The sequence below is a fragment of the Furipterus horrens genome, unplaced genomic scaffold (genome assembly GCF_987537825.1).
Source record: "Furipterus horrens unplaced genomic scaffold, mFurHor1.1.pri manual_scaffold_3, whole genome shotgun sequence".
In the NCBI taxonomy this organism is placed as follows: Eukaryota; Metazoa; Chordata; class Mammalia; order Chiroptera; family Furipteridae; genus Furipterus; species Furipterus horrens.
The window spans coordinates 15,883,464-15,909,893 of NW_028327173.1; the positions used below are offsets into that span (position 1 = coordinate 15,883,464).

Sequence of the window (26,430 nt, forward strand, 5' to 3'; positions counted from 1 at the left end):
GGAATAAACGTTTCCTTACCTTCTGCACTGGCCCCAGCCACTGGCCAGTATAGACTGAATTTGTGGGGCCCCAAAGAATAAGGTTAGGCTAGGAGTTGCTGGGAGGCGGATTTTGTCCCAACATGAGTGGATCTTCATTGACCATTATAGCTGCCCAATGAAACAGACAGCTCATGAGGTAGTGAGCAGCTTGTCACTAGAGGAATGCAAGCAGAAGCTGATTGTTACTTGTCAGAAATGTCCTGAAAGTGATTCATATCTGGATGGCAGGAGATTTTAATCACCCAATATAATCTTGTCATGTTGTTTTCAGATGAAGAAACTGAGACCCAAAAGGTCATATACTCAGTTGACCTCACTCACTTTTTGCTCAGTGCAGTTTTATTTACAGGCGGAAAAAACTGAGAATAACCTAAATATCCAGATATAGGGGACTGGTTAAGTAAACTACAGGACACACACCTTGCCATCAACATGATGGTTCTGAACATATGTGGAATAATCCAGAAGAAAATCCATTTGGTGAAAAAGCAGGTTACAGGAAAGTGTGTACAATGTGTTCCTACTTTTGTAAAATAACAATAAAACAACATGCTAATGCATGCCCAGGGAGGAAATTGGCTGCAAACTACTAACACTGGTGGCTTTTGTTTCAGATGTTTTCAGGAGCTAACGTCAGTAAGCCTTTACCATTCCTAGGCACTTAACATGTGTGAACTCAGTTAATGACACTGTGAGACAGGAACTATTAGTCTTATATTACAAACGAGGAACCTGAGGTGCAGAAAGATTAAGTGACTTGCCCAGGTTTACAGGGCTGGTAAGTACTAGGGCTGGGATTTAAACTCAGGAGTCTGACTTGTGCACCTGGGTGTGTTTAGCCACTGAACTCGTCGTCGGCAGCCGTCCGTCTCGAGAGACGATGGTGTAGCTTCTTAAGAGTCTATCTGTACCGCCGAGAATGGCTGTGCAGTCCGACTGAACTCTATCCCAGATAACTTCTAAGTCTTCTTACAATTCTAAATGTCTAAGAAAGTAGGATTTCAAGCCCTCTGCTACCTCAGCAGTAAATAAGGGAGCAGGTGCCCTGACTCCTAGAGGTCAGAGATCAGAAGTCTCCCTTCGCTTCACCCGGTTCTGATTTCTGGCCTTTTTTCTGGCCATCAGCATGTCTTCTGAACTGAGTATACTAAGGAGGGAGTCCCCTGTGTGGGGGAATAAATAAATGTGACCCCTGTTGGCCTGGGTTCTGTACCAGCAGCTTGTAAAGCAGGCAGCCAGACCCACCTGCTAAGGGGCACCAGACATCAGCCAGATGAACACAAGATTTCCAGTCACCAACAGCCCCTGTGCCTGGAACCCCCAGAGGGTTGTATTTGCCAATCGACAAACTCAGTGTGAATGGCAGCTCATTCTACAGCACCGCAAACCCCTGTTCATCCTGATCCTGCCTCGGTGAAGGACTGGCCACTTGACAGGAGGGACAAGCTCCTCGCTGAACAGAGCTTTCGTTAATAAAGGGAGATTCCTACCCCCCACACAGCTGGCTTCTTTCAACAGATTTGTTCAAAGAGGAGTTTTCTCTCTTCTCCTCTGCTTCTTGCAAAAGGCCCCTGTTTTCTAACAACACTTCCAGGTTGTCGGCAGATCTTCAAGGCAGGTCACCTGAAACAAAAAAGCACAGGGGATTTAGAGTACCTATGTCATCAAACAAATACAGTTAATGTTATTTGTTGAATCTAGGTGGGAGGTGAATGACTTTTCACTGAACAAGTCTTTCAACTTTTTTGTATATGTTTGAAATGTTTATGATAAAATGCTGGGAAAAGAGCATTGTGCAACTGCTGCCCCATCTGCCTGAAATACTCCTCCCAACAGATATCACCAGGAGAACAGGGACTTTTGACTGTTTTATCTTCAGCACCTGGTGCTCAGTCCACAACAGGTGTTTGATAAATATTTGTTGAATGAGTAAGAACTGTTGTTTCTGGAATGCCAAGCACTGGACCAAGGCTTTTGCATACATTATTTCATTTAATCTTCCCCTCAAGCTTGTGATAGAGGCATCATCACTTCTGTTTTACTGATGAGGAATGTGTTGCTCAGAGAGAGGATGCGAGTACCCAAAGTCACACAGTTAATAACTGGCAGAGCTGGGATCCAGCCCACATCCATCTGATGCCACAGCTTGTGCCGTTAACTACTTTACAATTCTGCCTTCCATTTACTAAACCATTCACAGTCTCAATTTCCTTGGGAGTCAAATAAGATGAGCTGCTCTGCGTTCCTCACAGGGTTATTATACTTGTCAATGTACAGGTATGAAAGCGCGCTTGGCACCTGTGTTATAGAAATAAGGTGAGCAAGTGATGTTATGACTGCAGCCTCCTGGTCTGAGTGACCAGGTGTGATGAATCAAGTCAGAGAGACTTGCAACTTTCACATGTAATCATGCATTTTCTGTAAAAATCAGAGTCTGTGAGAATACCTACCAAGCCCTTCTCCTCTGAGCCAAGCATTGTAAAACTCAGTCATGGGCCATGACCAAGGAGCTACGTAGTCCCTCCATTCTCTCTCACGAAAGCTTGTCCACACCAAGGGTGTGATCCTGCTCTGGGTACACCTGGTTAAAGTGTGGCTAAGTCCATTGTTTACTCACTTACCAAACATGAGCTTTGGAGTCAGGCAACCTGGGTTCAGATCCTACCTCTGCTGTGTGACTGTGGCTAAGATGATCAATATCTCTGTCTCTTCATCAGTAAAGTGGAGAAAATCAGCGTCAGTCTCATAGGGTGCTTGTGAAGACTAAATGAGGTCATTCACATAAAGTGTCAAATGTGTAGAAAATGTTCCATAAATGTTAATAATTATTATTGCACAAGCTTGGCGTGTTTACTGTAGAAAATGGAAAACGCAGAGATGCGTAAATCTCACATAAAGCACCCATGATTTCAACATCTCCAAAAACCAGCTCTACTTCTTTGTGTATATATCCTTTCAGAATTTTTTCTATTCATGCAAATTAATGTGGGTTTTTTTCCCTACAAAAATGGGATTATATAGCCTACACTGTTTGGTAGCTTGATTTTTTTCATGAACAGTATATCATAAGCAGTTTCCAAGCCAGGAAACTCTTTCCACAACACTATATCGTGCTGGCTAAGAGCACAGGATCTGACACCAGACTGCCTGGGTTTGAATCCTAGCTCTATCACTTACTGTGTAACCTTAGGCAAATGACTTCACTGCTCTGTGCCATAGTTTTCTCATCTGTAATATAGCGTCAGTAACAATCTCTACTTCATGGAGTTATTGTGAGAATGACATCAAAATTCATATAGTATGTAGAGCAGTGACTTCACACAGTAAGTGCTATGTACCATCATTCTTCATGGTAAGAATGTATGATCTCATGTATTAGACCAGCTCCTTTTGTAAGATATCTGTGTTATTTCTATCTGGTTTCTGTTCTAAACACTACAATGAACATCGTCCATTAACAGGGTTCTCTGGGGGATACAGCTACATGTATCAGAGGTGGCCATCTCAACGTCTGAACTTTTTTGTGACCTCTGTGGAACAGGAACAAAGCTCAAGGCAGCTGGGCCAGCTCTGCCTGGTGGGCTTGAGGGGATCAAAGCTCCTGAAACAGGTGGGAATGCAATTTCCTTATTTGTAAATCAGGGTGTGATGATGTCTCTCTAAGCTATCCTGCGCTATTCTGAGCTCAGTTGAAGCTCAAGTTCAAGTCCCAACCCCTTACCTATCAGAAAGTCCTAGGAGAAGAGGAGGGGCAGCCTTGAATTCCTATCTGTCCCTTAGTTTTTGGAAAGAGAGCAAATGATTTGCCTCCTCTGTTTTACTGGTCTGTAAAATGATCTCTGCTGATCTCCCCTTGTTTCTGAATTGTGGTGGAGATGTGGGAATCTGGGCGGCTCTGTAGCAGGCCAGCCTCATCCCAGCCCAGTTCTGTGCCCTTAGTATCCCAAAGGGCCATTTCAGGGCTCAGTGAGAAAAGATTGGCATTTGGTTAAGCCAAAGGGCTTTGTGCTAGGTTGGACCAGGAAAAGAGAGGGTCCAGCTAGGGCAGGAGGAGTGAGAGAGAAGGGAATGGGGAAGGGCAGTCTTACTGTTGCCTGTCCTTGGGCTCTTGGCAAGGAGGCCACTCCCATCATTCCACTTCAGTCAATCACCAGATCAACAATCCTAACTATCAACAACCATTTACCGGCACCAGAGCATCAAGGCGTGGTCTTGCTCAGCTTGTGCCTTGAACTAATTGATCTACCATACCAAGTGCATAACCTTGTTTTCTCTGAGCCTCAGTTTGTTCTCATCTGTAAAATGGAGCTGACGTGACCTGCCTCTAAACATAGGGCCTGAAGTGTGTCCAGAGGGATCTTGGACAGGGTGGACAAGTGACTCAACTAAGGATACCAGTGAGTTGGCAGCTGAGTTGGGACTGGAACCCATACCTCCAGATTGCTTGTTCTTGGACCATCAGCCTGAGATTCTCTCTACCCTTTCATTGCTCCCATAGAGCCCTAAGCCCAACCGTAATTCTTAGCCACACTCTCCAATAGCTCTCAGCCACCCCACACTTCTGCCACAGCATGGAATGCCCCTGTCAGGAACCTGTTTGATGGTAGGCTAGACCGTGAACTCCAGAAATCTGGCACATGTCCCCCGTGCTTCTCTTATTTTTTTCTTGGATTACTCACCTGTCCATTCCACAGTGCACCATGGCACTGTCCTAGACAACAGGGACACAGAGGGGAGTGGGAAAAAAACAAAGATATAGCTCCTAACCTCAGGGAGCTGGCTGTCTCAGTCTCTGGCCCAGATAATCTGGAACCTTGAAATGGAGATGAAGGCTATTCATATATGTGGTCCCCATAGAGTCTGGGGCCAGGACCTCATAATGTACCTATCCTTCCTAGTGCCTTCAAGCCTCCAGCCATATTGATTTAGGTGCTGCCTATATCCTCCTCCATGAATCAACCCACCTTTTCCTGCTGCACCAAGCAGAGCTTGCCTTTCAGATCACTTAACAATGATGGGCAGCCCTGGTGAAAGTTTGAGCTCAGAATTTTTACCCTTGGTCACCCAGTGCCACTTTATCAATATGCCAAGTAGAAGTGAGGACTGAAAAACAAGTATCTTGTTGTAGGAAACAAGGAAATAGTGACTCCCAAACCAGTAGAAAATCAGTAATAACAAAGGGCAAATGTAATTAAAGGGTCCCTGAGAGGGGAGTTGACAGCATTAGCATATTCACAAATCACAATACGAGCATTTAGATAATCATGTTAGATTGTAACTCTGGAGAAACCAGTAATGGAGAAACGAGGAAAAAGGAGAAGGGGAGAAGGGGTGCAGGGAAGCTAATCACTTTCAGGGCAGGAAGCTAATCACTTTCAGGGCAATTTCAGGGTGGGGAATCAAAGACTATAAAACCGGCCATCTTTGTCTACTTGGTGCACACATTCTCCTAGCTGAGGGTGTGCCTGGCTCTGCAGACTCATGAATAAAGGCCTCGCCTTACTGCTCAAGTCCTGTGTCCCAGTTTTCATTGTGAGTCCCAGTTTTTATTGGGAGCGTTTCTCACATTGTTAACAGCAATTACTTGCTGTCACTTACTTAATGTCTGGTCCGGAAAGTGCATTATCCTGGAAGCCTTAAAACATACCTGAGTGGAAACAAAGGTGCTGAGAAATTCTGTAGTTTGCCCAAGCTACTAAATGGACAAGCTGAAATTTCAATCCTAGTCTGAAAAAGCAGGTACTCTTGACATTTTTCTAAACTGCATCTCTACAGGGTATGAATACAATCCCCAAGAAGCTTTTCAGAAGGACAAACCTCACCCAAGACACCACAGACTAGGAGCAGTACTGATGGAGATGCTTTGTGTAAAAGCAAAGTCAGCAGGGAGGGAAGATAAGGTTGTAGTGGGTTTGAGGATAGTGAGTAGATGAAGTTTGCTTGCCTGAGTAGACCTGGAAAAGGAGAGTGGGTCCCCATTGTGACCAGCTCTGCATGCTGTAATAAAGAAAATGAGTTTTACTGTTCAGGCACGGGGGTGGGGTGTGGTCTTTGAAGATTTGTGAACAGGATAAAGTAACAGCAGTAGTTGACAACAATGCATTTGGTATCAATTACTAGTTCTTCCTTGGGGTGGGTATTGATTAAAGGAGTGATCACAGGGCAGGGGAAGGTCTGCCCATCCCAGGGCAAAACTAGATGTGATCTACTTCCTGGAATTTTAAAAAATGTGCTGGAAGACCACCTAAAAGTCTCATTGTTTGTGAGTGGTTAAGCTGGTACAGCCACTTAATAGTAGATTCTGCAAACATCAGAAATATTTAGGAAGGGGGCATAACACTTAAAAATGCTTACATTAAATAAAGAACAGAATGCAAAATTGAATGTCTAGTATCATCACTTTGCCCTGGCTGGTTTAGCTCAGTGGATTGAGCGTCGGCCTGCGAGCTAAGTGTCGCTGGTTCGATCTTCCAGTCAGGGTACATCAGAGAAGGAAAACTCTGACTCCAAAAAACCTCCGCTGCCTTGCGGCATACCTCTTCAGGGGAAAGGCTAAGGGAGTAAACCCCGACAGAAAATCCGGAGCCGGAGTCCCTAAGGCGGTTTGACGTTGTAGTCAACACCGGCAACTCCTGCGGCGCACCTGAAGCCAAGCTGTATCGACTCCGTCTTTCCCTTGGACCCTTCAGCTGCGAAGAGAGGGGGGGTCTGCTGCATGGGCAACAGCAGACCCTCCATATCACCCTGCCCAGGCTCTGTAGCTTCAGCTTCACTGGAGAGGACACTCCAGCGTCATCGCAAGATGTCGATTCAACACGGGAGGAGACAGATACCGTGTCACTCCCGAGTCGGACTGCACAGCCATTCTCGGCGGTGCAGATAGACTCTTAAGAAGCTACACCATCGTCTCTCGAGACAGACGGCTGCCGACGAGTATCATCACTGTTATATTTAATAATAACAACAACAGTAATAGTAATATTACCCATGGGAGAAAATAGAAAAGAAAATTAAAAATATAGAATACTAACATGATAGTGGTTGTGTTAAGGTGAGGCAATACATGGGTGTTTTTTCCCCTCCAGCGACTTTTCTACATCTTCTGTTTTAATGATATACACAATTATTTTTCTCTTAAAAGAAAGCAAAACAAAACTTTGCTGTCTTTTCTAGGAATGATTTTACCGCGCCTACATTGCAGGGAAGTAATGAGGAGTAAATGAACAATAAATGCCAAACACCCAGCACCGTGACTGGCACAAAATCGGGGCCTTAGGAATGTTAGGTGAGGAGCGCTGGCCCAGCTTCTCCACCTCCGAAGAGGCCTGGCCCCAGCCAAGCAGCCTCCCGCCTAACGCTCTGTTCCCGCGGCCCCGAGGCAGACACGCCTTCTACCCGACGGTCGCCTTGTCCAGCAGGCGCCGTGCCTGCGGAGCCCTCCGCCCAGCCTGCGCTGCGGACGTGGAACGCGGGCTGCACCGCCCCCGACACTACACTGACAGCCACACGACGTTGAGCGCACCCACTGCTCCGCCTGCGTGACGTAACGCCGGGGGGCAGGACCACAGCGGCCCAGCTCCACGCTTCCTCTGATTGGCCAGCGGGCTGTCAACACCTCCAGGGAAGCCGGCAGGGTGTGTGCGTGTGCGTGTGTTTGTGTGTGTGTGTGTATGTGTGTAGGGGGTTGCTTTGTCATTCATACCCCCATCGCAAGATGATGCTGCCGGCCTGGCGGAGCGGCTCAAGATCCGCAGAAAAGGTTCCCAGCGCTGACCCCGGAGGCTCCTGGATCGGGAGGATGCTGCGAGCCCCTTACATAATGACGCGACTGACTGGAGCACATGTCAACGCAGAACCAGCACATGCCGCAAACCTAGGCCTTATTGGTGCTAGTGATAACCTACAATGAAAATAGCACGGTACGCTCCAGTCTGAGTTATAATACGGTGAAATGTATTCCAATAATTATGAAGTGTACCTTCGCAATAAGGCATAATATAAGATGTTATATTTATAGGGCCTATTTATAAGCCTCTATTTAAGTCTTTCCCGATAGGCCCAGGCACCGGCCCAGACACCATAATGATTGGCGCACTTCTCTGTCCTTCAAAGAGGCGGGTTCTGGAGTCCGTTTTGCCTCAGTGGGCCCTGGGATTGGCCAGCCGTGATATAGCGGTGCCTTCGATTGGCCCCAAGGGCCGTCCGTCGGAGCTCAGGAGGCGGGGCAGGTGGCTGGCTGGTGCCGGGGCGGGCGGGCCCCGGAATTGTCATTTCTTTGTTTCCGAAGGCGGAGGAGTCTCTGAACTCCCCCTTCCCGTCCCACCCCCTCCCGCCCCGGGTGCTGGCTCCATGTCTGTGTGACTGGCCTCAGGGGTAGAGTCCAGGCCCGACGCGGGGCGGGCCAGCGGTGGCGTCTGAGGTGAGAGACGGCAGCAGCAGCAGCAGCAGCAGCACCCGGCCCCCCAGCGGGAGGATGAAGCGGCGGAACGCCGACTGCAGTAAGCTCCGCCGCCCCCTAAAGCGGAACCGGATCACCGAAGGCATCTACGGCAGGTGAGTGGCAGTGTCCCCGCCTCCGCTGGCCTGGGCCCCGCGGCCCCTGGCCGCTCTGGAGGGGCCCAGCCCCGTTATGTAACTGCAGCTAGGCCTCACGCCCGCACCAGGGGCTCTCGCGTGGAGCGCTACACTGGGGGCCCTAGGCTGCCTGCCGGGGGTCCGCCCTGGGGGTGCGGGGCGTGGCCGAGGGCTGCCGGCTTGGCTGGCAGGGCGCGGCCGCGCCACCGTTGGGAGCGCCAGGGCCCCGCTGGTGAGGGGGTTGGGGGTATGGGGGGGAGGGGCGGTGAGCCCCTTCTCCGTCTGTGCCCCCCAGCCAGCGTTGCTCACTCGAAGGGCCATTCCGGGGGCCGACCGGCTTCCGCTGGCACCACAGCCCCGCTCTAGCTTGGGAATCGCGGGCCTGAGCCCGGAGGCTCGAGGACCATATGCTCCGGAGTGGGGGGCGCGGGGGCGGGGGCGGGAAAGGCTGACAAAGTTGAGAGCAGACCTTGTCCCCGAGGTCCCCCGGCAGACCAGGCAGGTGGTCACGTTGCCCCTTTTTTCGCCTTCTGTTTCACTTATGGGATCTCAAGCTTGGCGTTGAAGGGCTGAAGCCGATACCCCCAAATCATGACCTGTGGCCCCACTCCAACCTCAAAAGGAGCCGATGATCATTTTGTCAACAAACATTATTTTGACAATTACGAGCGGATGGTTTTCTTCGAATCTTTCCAAAGGGACTTTCTTCCAATTCGCATTTTTTTTCCCTTCAAAAGAAAAGCAATGTCCCTTTAAGTACATATTGAATTCAGTACTCTGACGGGGGGGGGGCGGGGGGGGGGGGAGAAGGACAACAGGTTTATGGGGCAACTTAGTGACAATCACAGCTTCCCTGAGCAGAATTTTTGTACCACTGTTGTTTTCTGGTTCTTCTCAGAATGTTAATTCTAAATGGTACCTGCCTTGATAAAGAAATTATTTCAGTGGAGAAGTAGTTTACAAAGGAGAATTCTCAGCATGTGAGGATAGGTGTAAATGAGTCCTCTTTTAGCTGTGGGACTTAGGGAAATATGTGAGGTAGCTTATGACATCCTAGTTGTCATAGAATAACTACACCTTGCACATGCTATTGTTTACACGAATGGAATTATTGCTTTTCACAAGCAGCTGACTGTTGTAAACATTGGAGGCTTTATTTCAAGTTGAAAAGCATTAAGAAATCAAAGTAAAAAGTTCTTGAATATATTCTTATGTAACGAGCTGTAGATCTTAGGAATCATTCATTCATTCAACAAACATATACACTATGTGCTAGGCCCTCTACTAGCCAATAAGAATACTGCGGTGAGTAAAACAGCCCAAAATCCATGCTGAATCAACCTGACCATGTTAACTAAAACTGTAAAAGGAAAAAAATTTTTTTTCTGTAGGTTTAATGGATGGAAAGGTCTCTTCAAGTTACACACGCTGTAATTCTTGAATAACAAAATGGCTTTGTTTCCTGGCTATTGAAAAACATTTGAACAACTAAATATTAATAGTGATACAAGAATAGAAAAAGGGTATAAGGCCGAGTTGGTACACAAAGGACATCTGTAGCATTTGAATGGCTGCTATTTACAGTAACATATGATGATTACCTCCATTTATAGCAAGATTGGCAATCCCATATTGTTTATACGTCTTCTCTCGTATTTCAACTTCTCTTTGTATTTGAACAACTGTGCCCAGTTTAGTACCTGCCCCTTTGTAACCACAAAATCAGTGTGAATTGATGTGAAGAAGTGAATTCATTGTCTAATGAAGATTACTGATAATCTTTTGGAATTTGAATTCTTATGTTAAAAATTAATAGTAAATAACTTATGCAAATAATTTAGAATTTCATGTGTAATAAGAAACAAAGAGTGCTTCAGTTCTCAAATCTGTTTGCTTTTCTCTGTTTGGCATTATTTAATTGTTAATAAAAGACCTAAATATATTTTTACAACATATATCAAACGAGTGTTTCAGTTATCTGTTTCTTAGTTTATATTATGGAGTATTGGACTGAAGAACAAGATCATAGGTTTTTTTCTAATTCTGTTTTTAAGAAGAGAGAAGGGCACTGGAGGTGGGGGAATGGGAACAGCTGTAATAGTGTCAACAGTAAAAATAAAGGAAAAGAAGAGAGTTAGAAAATTTCTAATCACTTCTAAAGCAAACATAATGAGTGGCCTAGTTATAAATTGTAATGTTTGAGGTTGTATGAATATCATATTTCTGTTGATCATCAAATTTAAGTCTATGCTAAACTTTTTCACAGCATCTGTTGCCCATTTTGTTTCTCAACATCTAGCCAATTTTGGTCTCATTAAGCAAAGTGCTTTCTTTTATTTTTTCCCCAAGGCTTTGTTGACAATTTTGACAACTACTGTCTACTGTGTTATAGCGTAACCTTTCACGGACTTAACCATTTTTATGTTTTCAGTCTGTACAACTTTCTGTGCTCTGATAGCAAAGAGGCAGCTGTGGTAAAGAGAGCACTGGACTACTAGCATCAAGAGACCTAGGTTCTTTCTCAAAATCCCACTTTGGACAGGCAGGGAATCCACAGCTTTGAGTCCCAGTTCTCTCATCTGTCAGATGAGTTTTGAGGTCTAAGGGAGATATGTACAGTTTGTGAATCTCTACAAATTCTAGCATGCTGTAGACATATTATTTGCCTTGTTACCCCATGTTGGGCTTATTCTTTAAGGAGACAAGAAAGACTATAAGATTTGGTACAACTATCAACAAAAGTCTAGTAGTCAAAACAAGGATCAATTGCTGCTTGGTCTTGTTAAAAAAAATTCTGTTGCTGATAATGCTTTTAATCATGGGCTCTAATTCAACAACTGTGACCGAGGTGATTGTCAAATGATATTATTATTGCCAGTATAATTTTTGTGATAGAATTTTGTTTCGGGGGCATGGTAGAAGGAAAATGGATTTTAGACATTGTATTAATATTAGCTATGTTTAGATATATGCCCATTATTTGAAAACTGAATTGTATAGGAATATGTTATTCCAGTGAAATTAATAATCAAGAACGAGAGAAGGGAAACAGGAATGGTGATCATTTTATATAATTAAGGGCTAAAATTAAATGTCTTTAAGAAAAAATCTGAGACAGCACAGAGCCTGACACAGTAGGAATTCATTGCTCAATAAATGTTGAGTGAATTGATAAATGAAAATAAGCTAAATTACTCCACTGCTTTAAGAACCTGCATTGTGTTCAGGGAATTATGGAGGGTAAAGATATGACAGATAGTTCTTTGTCTTCGGGGAGTTTACAGTCTAGTAGGTCATACTAATTCCCTCTTAAATTTGTACAGTGGTTTTGAGGTTCTAAAGAACTTTGAGTTTTGTTCAAATAAAATATTTGTGTTGAATTAAATTTTAGTTTGCTATTTTAGTGGTTCACCTGATACATTAACAGCTTTGTTTTGCCCTGTGCTATTTTATGCTGAAGTAGATACTAAGTGAGGGAATATTTTCTAACTCATATGAGATAGATGTGAAAGTTCTTTGGAAGTTATGAACAAAAGTTAATAAGGGAATGTAAAATGAATAATTTTACTTAACTGTTACATTTTGGGTTCTATGGCAGTGATTCTGTCCCTGGGCCTGCCTTCACGCATGCACCAGACACTCCCAACAGTCATATCTAATCACATGCAGAGATTCCCCAGTTGAAGTGGAGTTGGAGTGCTAGGTCGATTTTAAAAGCCTTAAGGGGATTCTGTGGATTTACTCACCTTTCGCCTGGCGGTATCATCATTCCCTCCCACCTGAATTACTGACTTATAATAGGAAGATGAGGAGGTACAGTGTGGTGAAGTAGAAGACAGAGGCAAAAACATTTATGTTTAAAGTCTCTGCAGGTAAAATTGTTACTTACCTAAGTAAAACTAAGAATTTTAAGTAAGGCATGTGTTTCAAGCTTCAGGAAACTATTTGATATCTTTGTTACTGACGGTTGAAGAAAGCACCTTTTCACTTGTGAATTTATGAATACTTTCATCATCGTTCTTGGTTCTGCATGTAGAGTGTTTCCTGAAGCTTAGGTGGTGCAATACTGTACTGACTCTTACATTTTTATAGCTTAATGCCTTAAAACTAGGGCTGAGGAGTCTCCACAAATTTCTCTTGAGTGTTTTTTTCTGCCTCCTTAATGTTGTTTCCTAAGTCTAGTTTTAGACTCCTTTGGGCTTTGCTTATTAAAGCCACTGGAGGCTGACATGACCCTTGGCTGCCTTGATTTTACATGTGTTCTGCAACTGAAATCCCTGATACCAATGTTGCAACCTCACAGCCTAAAAGCATTTTGGCAATCTTGGTAGGCTTTAACTTCACCAATGCTGGACCTGACTGAAAAGTGATAAATTCAGTATTGTTTTAGAGGGGTGTTGGTACAATGGAGAAATTGAAATGTTTCACTAACCTTCCCAGTGAGGTGTTTAGCTAAATCCTTTTATTTGTAGTTTCAATGAAATATATTTAAACAAATCTGCCACACTGGGATTTTATACTTAATTTTTGCTAGTACTTTTTACCGGGGCTGGTGTGGCTCAGTTGGTTGCAGTGCCATCCCGTAAGTGAAAGGCTTTGGGTTGGATTCCCGGTCAGGGCATATGCCCAGGCTGCGGGTTCCATCCCTGGTCTATGTGTGCCCGATGCTCAGTCCAGGCACGTACGGGAGGAATCCAACCAATGCTTCTTTCTTGCATTGATGTTCCTGTCTCTCTTCCTTTCTCTCCCTTCCTCTCTCTCTAAAAGCAATGAAAAAAAAAAAAATGTCCATGAGTGAAGATTTAAAAAAAAAAAAGTACTTTCCTCCAACTTCATTTATGATTCTGAGCACTCTTGGCATTTAGTTTCATTAGATGTTTTTTAAAGTTCCTTTAAGTTGTTACTATCAGTTGAAGCTGGGAAAGGAGGGAATACGATCTATTTCGGGTTATTTGCTTAAAAGCTTCCTGTTTTGTCAATGATACTCTCCTTTCTCTTCATATTGATTCCTAAAGGCCTTTCTTGAACCTCACTAGATTTGGAGATTGATTTTAATGGTAGACTTAGCAATTGACTAATTTTTTCACTTTCTTATTCTATGTCTGCATATGTTGGACCAATTCATATTCTACAAATACTTATATTTTCAGAGTTTTTCTTTGGACATTTCTTCCAGATCTCCCTACTGATTTTAACCCTTTGGGGTTTTATAAGTGTGTATGTGTGTTTTGTTTTGTTTTATGTCGTTTTGTAGGCTACCATCCAGGTGAGACTTAAGGCCATGTAACAAGATATAACTTGTAGAGTATATATCTTATGGCGTCTGGAGGGTCAGGTAGATATTTTACCAACATAGTTAAGACCTCAAAATGAAGTACTGTAATTGGTTTGCTTTTCTTGTTGAAATTTAGTGTGCTCTTCAAATATATCGATTACTTGACTCTCTAGGCTTACTAGATTTGGGGGTACTTATTTTACTGGGATCATTTTCAAGAAATAGATCCAGAAGAAAAATAAGTTGCCCATTCAACAAGCTGCATAAGTGTAATGGTACATACCAATGGTAGAAACATATGATACTTTCTTTGCTAGGCTTTCTTTCCCCATCGTGAATTTCTTCAAATACCTAAGGAGTGGTGATTTCTTCAACGTCTCTCATCTTTAGCCACATGCATCCTGGTAATGGGAACTTTCAAAAATGTGATCAACTGTTAGTGTATATTTGTGGAGGCTTTATATCATTGGCATTTAACCTAACTAACATCAAATTGACCTCAGTTCATCAGCCTTCTAAGATGCCTGTCATCCCCAGACTTTGAACCCTTTCACAGCATTGGCTGCCATTCCTTTGCATTTCTTTCCTGTGCTGCTCTTAAGGACGATGTATTCACATTGAGTCATGAGGTTGTGACATCAAAAATAATTTATCCTCACCCCATCTCCTTTGCTGCCTTTCTTTTGCGGGGGGGAGAGTTGCATTTAGTAGTAGATTGAAATGGTGTAACTAGCCCACTTTAGGAGATCCGTAGATACACTTATTCATTTGAGCTATTTGGGATCTGTTTCCTACCCAGCACAGGGAAGGTGGCTAGAAAAGTCTCATTCTGTTTTTATTTGTTTGTATTTCAATAACTCTATTGAAATGTATATTCCTTATAGTACCTTGTTCAGTTTTTAACTTGTATTATTACTTTGTTCATTTTCTTTAAAAATCTTTTTCAAAACATTTTATTTATATTTTGAGAGAGGGGAAGGGAGGGAGAAAAAGAGGGAAAGAAACATTTGATGCCCAAGGGAAACACTGAGAGAAACATTGATTGATTAGTTACCTCTCACACGCCCCCCAGCTGGGAACCTTACCCGCAACCCAGGCACGTGGAAATCAAACCAGTGACCTTTCGGTTTGCAACCTGCACTCAATCCACTGAACCACACAAGCCGGGGCAAAAATTTTTTGTTTGTTGATTTTAGAGGGAGGGAGAGGGAGGGAGGGGGGAGGGAGAAAGAGAGAGAGCGGGTCTGCACGAGATCGAGCATGAGCGCGACATTGATTTGTTGTTCCACTTATTTATGCATTCATTGGTTGAGTCTTGCATGTGCCCTGTCTAGAGATCCACAGACAACCTTGGCATATTGGGATGACCTGGGCTACCTGGCCAACGCTTGTTCATTTTCAAAAACCAAATAAGCTGCTCAGTACTGAAGTCAGTACTTAACCTGTCATGTAGCAAGGACACTTGAACTCTAGTAAGAATGAGTACCATGTTCATGGTCATATAAAAAACCCAGCCTTAGACGAGAGAAATGCAAGGCTGGAGTCTTCCTTCTCAGATGTAATAAGTAGTATTTTCTTGTCTTTTTCTAAACTTGACAAGGTATAACTCATGGTTCATTGTGTTTCTGACTTTTTAAAGAAATGAGTTGTATTTTTACATTTAAATTATGGGTTTATTAGATTGGCCATTCTAGGACTGTGAATATTGTTGGAAAACTGTTTTCAGTTGTCCCATCTTATTATTTCTGTGGAGAACACTTGACTTTAAGATTTTTTTCTGCAGAACTTCATGTGTGTTTAGAAATTGTTTTAAAATTTATGAATTAAGATACTGAGGGTTATTCTTTCATAAAGTACATCTCATTTTTAAAAATCTTGGTTCTGGGGAGAATTAAAAATTGTATAACTTGAATATGTATGAAGCAAGAGCTATAAAGAAGGAAAATAATATTTATTGAGCATCAGACTTCTGGCCAAGATGAAGGCCTAGACAGACACGCTGCATCTCCCTCCACAACTAAGAAGGAATACAACTATCTCAGAACTAGAGACAACCAGAAGTTCCAGAAAATTGAGCTGCATGGAAGTCCAATAAACAAAGATATGAATAAGAAATACTCACCAAGACAGGTAAGAGGAGCGGAGCCGGGGTGAAGAGGAAGCAGTGTGATGGCGGTGGCAGCGGTAGGCTGGCAGAAAGTGCAGTCACATGTTTCAAAACGTAGGGAAGGACACCTGGGGATCACTCCCAACTCCTAACCAGACCGCACAGCTCACGGTCCCAGTGCTGGAGAAAATAAAGCCTCATTGCTTCTGACTGTGCAAACCAGTAGAGGTTGCAGTGGAGGAAGAAATTGCCAGTCTCTCAGCAGAGTCTGCTTGTTTAAGGACCTTCATGTTCCTAGAATGTCCACACACCCACCCACTGTGGGAACAATGGCCAGGACAACAGCTAGAGAGGTGCCAGTCCCATACGGAAAGCAGGAGAAGGGCCTGGAAAAGGAACAAGTGCTGAGCAAGCAGCATTGTTCCCTCTCAGACCCCTCCCCCACATAAAGCACCACAAGGAGGTGAAACAGGTCACCCATACCGATGAATACCTAAGGCTCTGCCCCTTACAACATAACAGGTACAACAGCTCTACCTAAAACACAGAGGCAAACAAACACAGGAGCCTATCAAGATGAGAAGACAGAGAAGTATGGCCCAAAAGGAGGAAAGGATCAAGGTTCCAGTGGGAGAACTACACGATGAGGAGGTAGCCAACCTAACAAAGGAGGAGATAGCCAACCTAACAGACACAGAGTTCAAACACTGGTGATAATGATGCTCACAGGCTTGACATATACTTAAGTATGGCAAACCCATAAGGGAAGAAGTGAAGGCTATGCTAAATGAAATGAAGGAAAATCCACACAAAACCAATGGTGAAGGGAAGGAAACGGGTTCAAATCAATCATTTGGAACATAAGGAAGAAAAAAAAACAACCAACCAGTACAAAATGAGGAAAGAAGAATTGAAAAATATGAGGAGAGGCTTAGGAACCTCTGGGAAAACTTTAAACTTGCCAACATTCAAACCATAGGGATGCCAGAAGGAGAAGAGGAAGAGCAAGAAATTGAAAGCTTATGTGAAAAAATAATAAAGGAAAACTTCCCAAATTTTGCGAAGGAAATAGACATACAAGTCCAGGAAGCACAGAGTCCCAAACAATCTAGACCCAAAGAGGACCACACCAAGACACATCATCATTAAAATGCCAAAGGTTAAAGATAAAGAGAGAATCTTAAAAGCAGCAAGGGAAAAGCAGAGAGTTACCTACAAAGGAGTGCCTATAAGACTATCAGCTGATTTCTCAAAAGAAACTTTGCAGGCATAAGGGATTGGCAAGATGGATTCAATGTGATGAAAAGCAAGGACCTACGACCAAGATTACTCTGTCCCGCCAAGCTATCATTTCGAATGGAAGGGCAGATAAAGCATTTCCGAGACAAGATAAAGCTAAAGGAGCTCATCATCACCAAGCCGTTATTATATGAAATGTTAAAGGGACTTTTAAGAAAAAGAAAATAAAACTATGAACATTAAGATGACAACAAAGTCACTGCTATCAACAACAGAACCTGAAAAATTAAAGACAAAAACAAGCTAAGCAAACAACCAGAACAGGAACGGAATCATAGGTATGGGATCATTTGGAGGGTTATCAGCTGGGCGGAGGTAGGGGAAGAAATGGGGAAATGGTGTGGGAATTGAGAAGCATAATTGGTTGGTACAAAATAGAAGGGGGAAGTTAAGAATAATACAGGAAAGAGTGAAGCCAAAGAACTTATATGCGTGACCTATGGACATGAACTAAGAGGGGTGGGATTGCTGAAGGAAAGGGGGGGTACTGTGAAGAGGGGAGCAAAGGGCAAAGAAATCAGGACAACTGTAACAACATAATCATTAAAATATACTTAAAAAATATTTTTGAACATCAGTGTGAGATGAGAAAGTCCAATGTGATGGCTAAGCATATGGGCTTTAAATTCATATAAATTTGGGTTCAAATAATGTTCCTGAACTCAAGTTCATTTATCTGCTTTAACCCTCAGTTTTCTTCCCTGCAAAATGAGGATAGTAAATATATCACTTAGTTTATAGGATTATTATAAGGATCATTGAGATAAGTCATGAAGTACTTAGCATAGGGCCTGATACAGGCAAATTGCTTAAAAAGTGATTTGCTGATTGTGCTATTCTTATATTTTTCTCTTCATTTTCTTACTTAGTTTCAGTAAGGATATTTAAGGGGGTTAACTTTGGTTTCACAGTGAGAAAACTGAAGTTGCTGGAGGTTTAATTACTTTGATAGAGACCCATATCTATCCAACCCCAAAGCCTGTCCTCTTTTTGTTTCACTGTCTGATGCAGTTTTATCCTTTCTGAATGTTGTTTATGTGTAATTACTTATATGATCCTCTTGAACTCATCACTACATGTAGGGAAAGATCATTATCTTCATTTTCTAAGTGAAGTAAAAGGTACCAAGAGTGTCTTGTGCAAAGCCATTAACCTTTTATCCTTCACAAAATGATAATCTCTCCTCTTTAAAAAAATTCAATATAGGCATAACAACAATGCAAAATGTGATCCTGAACCAGGGACTATCTATCTATCTATCTATCTATCTATCTATCTATCTATCTTCCTACCTACCTACCTATCAATATAAAGGACATTAGTGAGATAATTACTGAAATTTGAATAAGGTCTATAGATCACACAATAGTATTGCATTGGCCAAAAAGTCCATGTGGTTTTCTCCATAAAATAAAAGACATACTTTTCATTTTCATCAATAACTTTATTGATTTGGGTATTCTAACTATGTCAGCTATCTCCCGCGTGTTTTAACATTGATTGTGCTCAGTTACTGTCTCGATTTGATCACTGTCAACTTCAACTGGTATACCTGGCTGTGGAGCATCATCCAGCAAGAAATCTCCAGCATGACACTTCACAAACCACTATTGACACATTTAATCAGTCACAGCATCTTCTCCATACACTGCACAAATTTTTTTTTTTGCATTTCACTTGGCATTTTTACCTTTCTTGAAATAATAAGGCACAATATGCTGAAAATGTTGCTTATTTTCTTCCATCTTCAATATTAAAATGGCTACACAAAAATTCAATTTTTGTAAGGTTTTATAAAATTATTTACTTATTTTTAATTATATTTTATTGATTATGCCATTACAGATGTCCTAATTTTTCCCCCTTTAACCCCCTCCACCCAGCACCCACACTCCCTCAGGCAATTCCTACACCATTGTTCATGTCCATGGGTCATGCGTGTAAGTTCTTTGATTACTCCATTTCTATACTGTGCTTTATATCCCCATGGCTGTTCTGTAACTGCCTATTTGTACTTCTTAATCCCCTCACTTCTTCACCCATTCCCCCATACCCGCCACCCATCTGGCAACCATCAAAACCCTCTTCGTATCCATGATTCTGTCTCTGTTGTTTTTGCTTGCTTAGTTTGTTTTTTAGATTCAATTGTTGATAAGTATTTTTGCCATTTTATTGTTCACAGTTTTGATCTTTTAAGTGAGTTCTTTTTCATATTTTATATAATAATGGTTCGGTGATGATTAATTCCTTTAGCTTTAGCTTAACCCTGAGGAGCTCTTTATCTGCCCTTCGATTCTAAGTGATATCTTTACTGGGTAGAGCAATCTTGGCTGTAGGTCCCTGCTTTTCATCACTTTCAATATATCTTGCCAGTCCCTTCTAGCCTGCAAAGTTTCTTTGGAGAAATCAGCCGACAGTCTTATGGGAACTCCTCTCTAGGTAACTCTGCTTTTCTCTTGCTGCTTTTGAGATTCTCTCTTTATCCTGAACCTTTGGCATTTTAATTATGATTTGTCTTGGAGTGGGCCTCTTTGTATTCATCCTCTTTGGGACTCTCTGTGCTTCCTGGACTTGCATGTCTATTTCCTTCAGAAAATTAGGGAAGTTTTCTTTATTATTTTTTTCTGATAGGTTTCCAATTTCTTGCTCTTTCTCTTCTTCTTCTGGCACCTCTATAATGCAAATGTTAGACCTCTTGAAGTTGTCCTAATGACTACTTATACTATACACATTTTTTGGATTCTTTTTCCTTCTTGTTGTCCTGATTGATTGTTTTGGGTTTTTTTTTGTGTGTGCTTCCTGTGTTCCAAATCATTGATTTGATTCTCAGCTTCATCCACTCTACTGTTGTTTCCCTGTAAATTCTTCTTTATTTTAATTAGTGTATCTTTTGTTTCTGACTGGATCTTTTTTATGTTGCTGAAGTCCTCACTAAGTTCTTTGAGCATCCTTATAACCAGTGTTTTGAACTCTGCATCTGATAGATTGCTTATCTCCATTTCAGTTAGCTCTTTTTCTGGAGTTTTGATCTGTTCTTTCATTTGGCCATGTTTCTTTGTCTGCTCGTTTTGGCAGCCTCCCTGTGTTTGTTACTATGTATTAGGTAGAGTCGCTTTGAGCCCATGTCTTGGTAGTGTGGCCTAATGTAGTGGGTGTCCTGTAGGGTCCAATGACACAGCCTCCCCTATTACCCAAGCTAGGTACTTGAGATGTGCCTTTCGTGTGGGCTGAATACACTCTCCTCTTGTAGTTGAGCCTTGGTTGCTGAACTTTTGGCCAACATAATAATATAGCAGTGTTAATTTCCTGATTTGGTAATTGTGCTCTGGTTATAAGAGACTATCCTTGTTTTCATGAAGTTAGGAGTAAAGAACCAGTATGTCTACAATTATTTTCAAATAGTTTAGGGAAAAAAATAATATGTATACATGTATTGGGTGAGAATAATAATAACAAACTTGGTAAAATGTTTTTATCATTTGTAAAATCTGGGTGAAAGATATAAGGGAATTCTTTGTATATTTTTTTCTTTGTACTTTTTATGCATCTTTTCTCTAAATCTAAAATTACTTCAAAATGAAGAGTTAAAAAATAAAAATAACATGCTTGTTATAAAAAAAATTAAAGCAATATACCATGTATAAGTGTAATGTAAAAAACCTTAATACTTCTGCTCTGGGGTGATCACTGTTACATAATTTGTTCCTTTTTTTCCTAAATAAGCAAACATCTATTTTTTTCTTAACAAAAATAGAAATGTTTTTACATAAAAGTTTATCCTCACTTAATCTCTTGGCATTTATCCTCACTTAATCTCTTATCCATTTGTTTACCTAGAATTTTTTTTTTTTTAGCAGCAACATGGTATTTTATGTAGAATTCACTCTGTTCTCTGTGGTCTCCGAAATCCCATTTCTATGCTCTTTAAGTAGTGCCCTCCAGCCTATCAGTTTCCTATTTCTCAGGTTTCTATCCTATAAAATGGTAGTAACTACCCTGCCTATTTCACATTTGTAAGGATAAAATGAGATAATTAATATGAAAGCATTTGAAAAACTTACGAGTGTGATATAAATGAAGGTGTGGTCAGGTATTAAAGATGTGAAGTGTAATACATGTTTCGCTTATGAAATGAATTTCTAATGTTTATACAACATTAACGCAGTTTTTTTAGGCCTTGTGGGTTTTCTCCTAATGTGCTTATTATCCCCTCTCCATGGCAAATCCCATAGAACTCATAATATTGAAAGTGTTTTTGAAGCAGAAATTAAAAAATTCTAAATTCTCCAGTTACAGTTCCTATCTCTGATATCCCTGTGGTCTATATAATCTTTTTTTTTTTTTTAAGATTTTATTTATATTTTAGAGAGAGAGTAAGGGAGGGAGAAGGAGAAGGAGAGAAACATCAGTGTGTGGTTCCCTCTCCCATGCCCCTGACTGGGGACTTGGCCTGCAACCCAGGCATGTGCCCTGACTGGGAATCCAACCGGTGACCCTTTGGTTTGCAGATTGGTGCTTGATCCACTGAGTCACACCAGCCATGGCTATATAGTCTTTTATAAAAGTACAGTCAAACCTTGGTTCTCAAGCGTCTTGGTTCTCAAACAATTCAGTTCTTGGTCAAGTTGTTCACAAAAAAAAAAAAAGTTTCGGTTTTCTAACAAAATTTCAGGTCTCAGTTCTCTACCTGACAATGCTTTTGGGCTGATAGCTGTATGATCAGTCACATGTCTTGCAGGTGACAAAGGATATTCAGTTTTCAAACAAATGTCTTCTCAAACACTTTTTCAGAACAAATTAAGTTTGAAAGCCAAGGTTCCACTGTACTATACCACACAATTCTTAAAATCTTTCTTTGTGATTTCCATTCTAGGTTTTTATTTTATTTTATTTTTTAAAAGTTTTAGGTTTATTTTCCCTTTTAAATTGGGCATATTTCACACTGTTAGATTTGTCATTGCAGTGGCTCATATATGTATGGGTTTGTGTTTGTTTATGTATGTGTATGTGTGTAATTGAATCTAGAAAGGTTCTCCTTGCAATCTGCAGAATAAGAGAAAAGAGAAATAGGAAATAGCTTAGGTCTTCTCAGGCTGCTCCCCTTTTCTGGATTTTACACAAGGATGTGGTTGCACAATGCAGCACTAGTTTTTGTCCATTTTATCTTGAGGCTCAGGCACAACTTTCTGTAGTCCACCATTTTACTGTGTTAGAAATTAAGACAGAAAAACATAAAACAATTAGTCGTTCTTATAAAAATAGCAATAATAAATCCATGAGGAGAGTGATATGGTTTTGCATTTTTCCAGATTTCTTTAATGTCAGGCTTAATAGAAGACACTTTGAGAACCCCTACTATAGTCAGAGTCAGTGGCAGGTGGGCCAAATGGAGTGGTAGTTTGGCATCCAGAGCAAGGCTGATTAGATTCATTTCTTCCTAAACAAGAATTGTCAGAACAGATTGGGAGCAGGCGCTTGGTAATAGTTTAGGCAGAAGCTGTGTTTGTTATCTTTGTTGATATTGCTTTGTTAGGACCCTTCCCAGTCACCTGTGCTTTATCTCTCCCTCTACCTTCATTCTAAGTATAAAAGCCCTACTGTTGGTCGTAAACACTCTTGCGAGTTGCGGGTCATTTGTTCTCCAGAAATTTATTAAACTCCTGCAGTGTGCAAGGTGGTGTGCTGGGCACTGCGGATAAAGCAGGGAACAAAATGGGCAGTCCTTTATATTAAACTCTTAATTATACAATTATACAGTTACTTAATTATAATTTTGACTATTCTTATGGCACAGCATGCTATGTGAGCATATAATGAGGTAACCATCTTTTTTTGGGTTCAGGGAGTGCTTCGTTGAGGAAGTGGTGTTTATGCCGTGTGCTGAAGGATGAGTAGTAATGGAAGTTTATCTCATGTAGTTTAAATTGTACTTAGGTAGGGATTTTGTCTGTGACTCAGAAAGAAATGTAGTAAAATGGAAGAATTAACCTTGAACAATTTAAATATTCCCAGTTGAGGTAAGTACAGCTAACAGTTTGGAGATAGGTACTGATTATCTGAGTATATCATTGTTTTCTTTCTGAGACATTGTGGAATTCCATGGAAGTTCCGTGACAATGAAAAGCTTATACTATAGACCAGTATTCTCAAAATATTAATGTATGCATAAATGCCCTAGGGAATCTGGTTGAAATATAGGCTTACATTAAATAAGCCTGGAGTGGGTCATGAAATACCGCTTTTCTAAAAAGCCCATACATGATGCTGGTGCTGCTGGTCCATGGACCGCACTTTGAGTAGCAAGACTGTAATTACACATAATAAGACCTAAGAAGTAATACCAGCTGGATAATTGGCTGGAGGAATATTCTAGAGGTGATGTCCAATAGGGAGCAGTATTTCTTCTCAATTTTTCTTTATCCTCATCTGAGGACATTTTTTTTTTTTTAAGTATATTTTATTGATTATATTGTTACAATAGTTCCAATTTTTTTTCCCCTTTGCTCCCCTCCGCCCAGCACCCCCCTTCCCCAACAATCCCCTCTCCAAGTCCATGCCCATGGGTCGTACATACAAGCTCTCCCGCCTCACCCTTTCATATATTCTTCTTCTTCTTTTTTTAAAATTAATTAATTAATTAGTTAAATATTTTAACAATAAAAAATAACAATTCCTCCCTCTCAGACTTAAGACCCTTTACAATCTTATAAAGGACAATGGATGAAGGTCTCGAGCTCCTCTAGCTGCTTCAAGCTGGACATGGTCGTCGTCCTACCTACCCGTGGGTCAAGAAATCCCTAATAAGAGTGGGGATGTGGAGGGGAGGGTGGCCTTCCCACAAGGGGAAGGATCGTGCAGACTCCAGGTTGGTTGGCTGTCTCTGGACAACGGCATGCTTGGTTTGACAGGCTGGCATCCTTGTTGTATTCTGGGAGCAACAGGGTTAAAGGACATCATTTAATCCGTAACCACTAGATGACAAAAGACAGGTATTAATTTTTCAATGTCCCACATTAGGGAAAAGAAGGGCTTCTTTGGAGGAAGGTGTGCCAGGTACATCTCACCTGTCCAAAACCCTTTTGCCCATTATACTTATTTTGGACTGAGGGAAATATTTTAGGTTTCCCCCATCTCAGGCCTCTGGGCTTTTTCTGTCCAAGCCATTAGGATAGAAAAGAGAAACCAGTTTTAAAGTGAAGCCCACAGACCACCCCGTTCTTCACCAACCCAGCCACTTAGTTCAGCCAAACCATTGAGTCTCAGGAGGCAGCAATGCAGACAGGATTAAGTGAGGCCTATGCATACAGATAATCACTCAGGTAATGAGATTGTAGGCTTATGCCCTTTGAAAACAGAAAACACATGTTAATTTATGTAACATAACCCACATACAAGTCTCTAAATCTGTAGGACTGTCTTATCGGAAGGAAAATCCTTGTCCTTCTAATATTCACTGAACTTGCATTTCTATTCTTTATATTTTTATTCCCCCCCCACTAAAAAATTTTCTGTTTGTTTGTTTTTCCACTACAGTTGTCTCACTTTTTTTCCCCCTCTTGCTTCCCTGCACCCTGCCCCCCCCCCACAGTCAGTCCCCACCCAGTTGTCCATGTTCATGGGTCATTCATACATGTTCTTTGACTAGACCCTTCCCCTTCTTACCCCTTCTCTCCCTCCCATCTCCCCCTTTGTTACTGTTAGTTTATTCCTTGTTTACATACCTCTGGTTCAATTTTGCTCATTTGTTTGTGTTGTTCATTAGTTTCCTGTAACAGGTGACAGCATAAGGTGATTTTCTTTTGTTGCCTGGCTTATTTCGCTAAGCATAATTCTCTCTAGTTCCAATCATGTTGTTGCAAATGGTAGAAGTTCCTTCTTTCTTTCAGTACTTATTCATTGTCATTTTCCCCCTTTGTACTCGTGTTCCTCTCTGTCTCTCTGTTTCTTCATCTTCTTAAAGCAGACCCTTTAGCATCTCTTGCAATGCTGGTTTGGTGGAGATGTATTCTTTTAGCCTTCTTTTGTCTTGGAAACTCCTTATTTCACCTTCCATTTTGAATGAAAGCCTTGCTGGGTAGAGTATTCTTGGTTGTAGGCCTTTGTTTTTCATTGCTTGGAATATTTTTTGCCATTCCCTTCTGGCTTGTAGTGTTTCTGCTGAGAAATCTGATGATAGCCTTATTGGAGCTCCCTTGTATGTTATTAGTTGTTTCTCTCTTGCTGCTTTTAGGATTCTCTCTTTGTCTTTGAATGTTGGCATTTTAATTATGATGTGTCTTGAAGTGGGCCTGTTGGGGTTCATCTTCATTGGGACCCTCTGTGCTTCCTGGACTTGCGTGACTCTTTCTCTCGTCATGTTAGGAAAGTTTTCTGTCATTAGTTTTTCAAAGAGGTTTTCTATCCCTTGCTCTTCTTCTTCTCCTTCTGGAATTCCTATGATACGGATATTATTACGTTTCATGTTGTCCTGCAGCTGTCTTAGAACCTCTTCAGTCTTGTTCAGTCTTTTTTCATTTTGTTGCATTGTCTGGGAGTTTTTGTGTACGTTGTCCTCCAGCTCGCTGATCCGATCTTCTGCTTCCTCTAGCCTGCTTTTAATTCCTTGTACTGTGTTCTTCAATTCAGAGATCGTATTTTTCATTTCCTCCTGGCTCTTATTGATAGCTTCTATGTCCTTTTTCATGCTCACGTAATTTTCTGTGAGTTCCTTGTAGTTTTTCTGGAGTTCTTTGAAGTTTCCGCTGAGCTCATTCAGCTTCTCCATAATCCATGTTTTGAATTCCATATCTGATAGTTCGCTCCCCTCTATTTCATTTAGCACTCTTTCTGGGGATTCTACCTTTCCTTTTGATGGGAGGTTGTTTCTCTGTCTCCCCATTTTTTTGACTCCTATTGTTTGTTGGTGCTTCTTGGAATGATCTGCACTTCCTGGATCTGCCTCTGGTGGCGTCAGATCATGCACCAGTCTGGCCCTAGGCAGCCTGTTGGAGACTTCCAGGGATCTACTGCTGTTGTCTGTCTTCTTTGATTGTTAATCTATTCAATCTGTGATTAGCTGTCAGGCTTAAGGACTGTGGGTGTGGCAGCTTAATTCCTGCAGGCAGGGCTTTTGCTTCCCCTCAGGCTGACGCCA

At 41.7% G+C, this 26,430-nt stretch overlaps 1 protein-coding gene across 1 annotated transcript in view; it reads left to right on the forward strand.

The window, feature by feature from the left end:
• The first annotated feature begins 8,349 nt into the window (after window positions 1-8,349).
• Window positions 8,350-26,430, forward strand: part of MACO1 (macoilin 1) — a 67,505-nt gene continuing 49,424 nt past the window's right edge. The window contains exon 1 of the mRNA XM_090268815.1: window positions 8,350-8,595. Coding sequence (XP_090124941.1) covers window positions 8,516-8,595 — 80 coding nt within the window. The 5' untranslated portion in view covers window positions 8,350-8,515. The remainder of the gene's footprint in view (window positions 8,596-26,430) is intronic.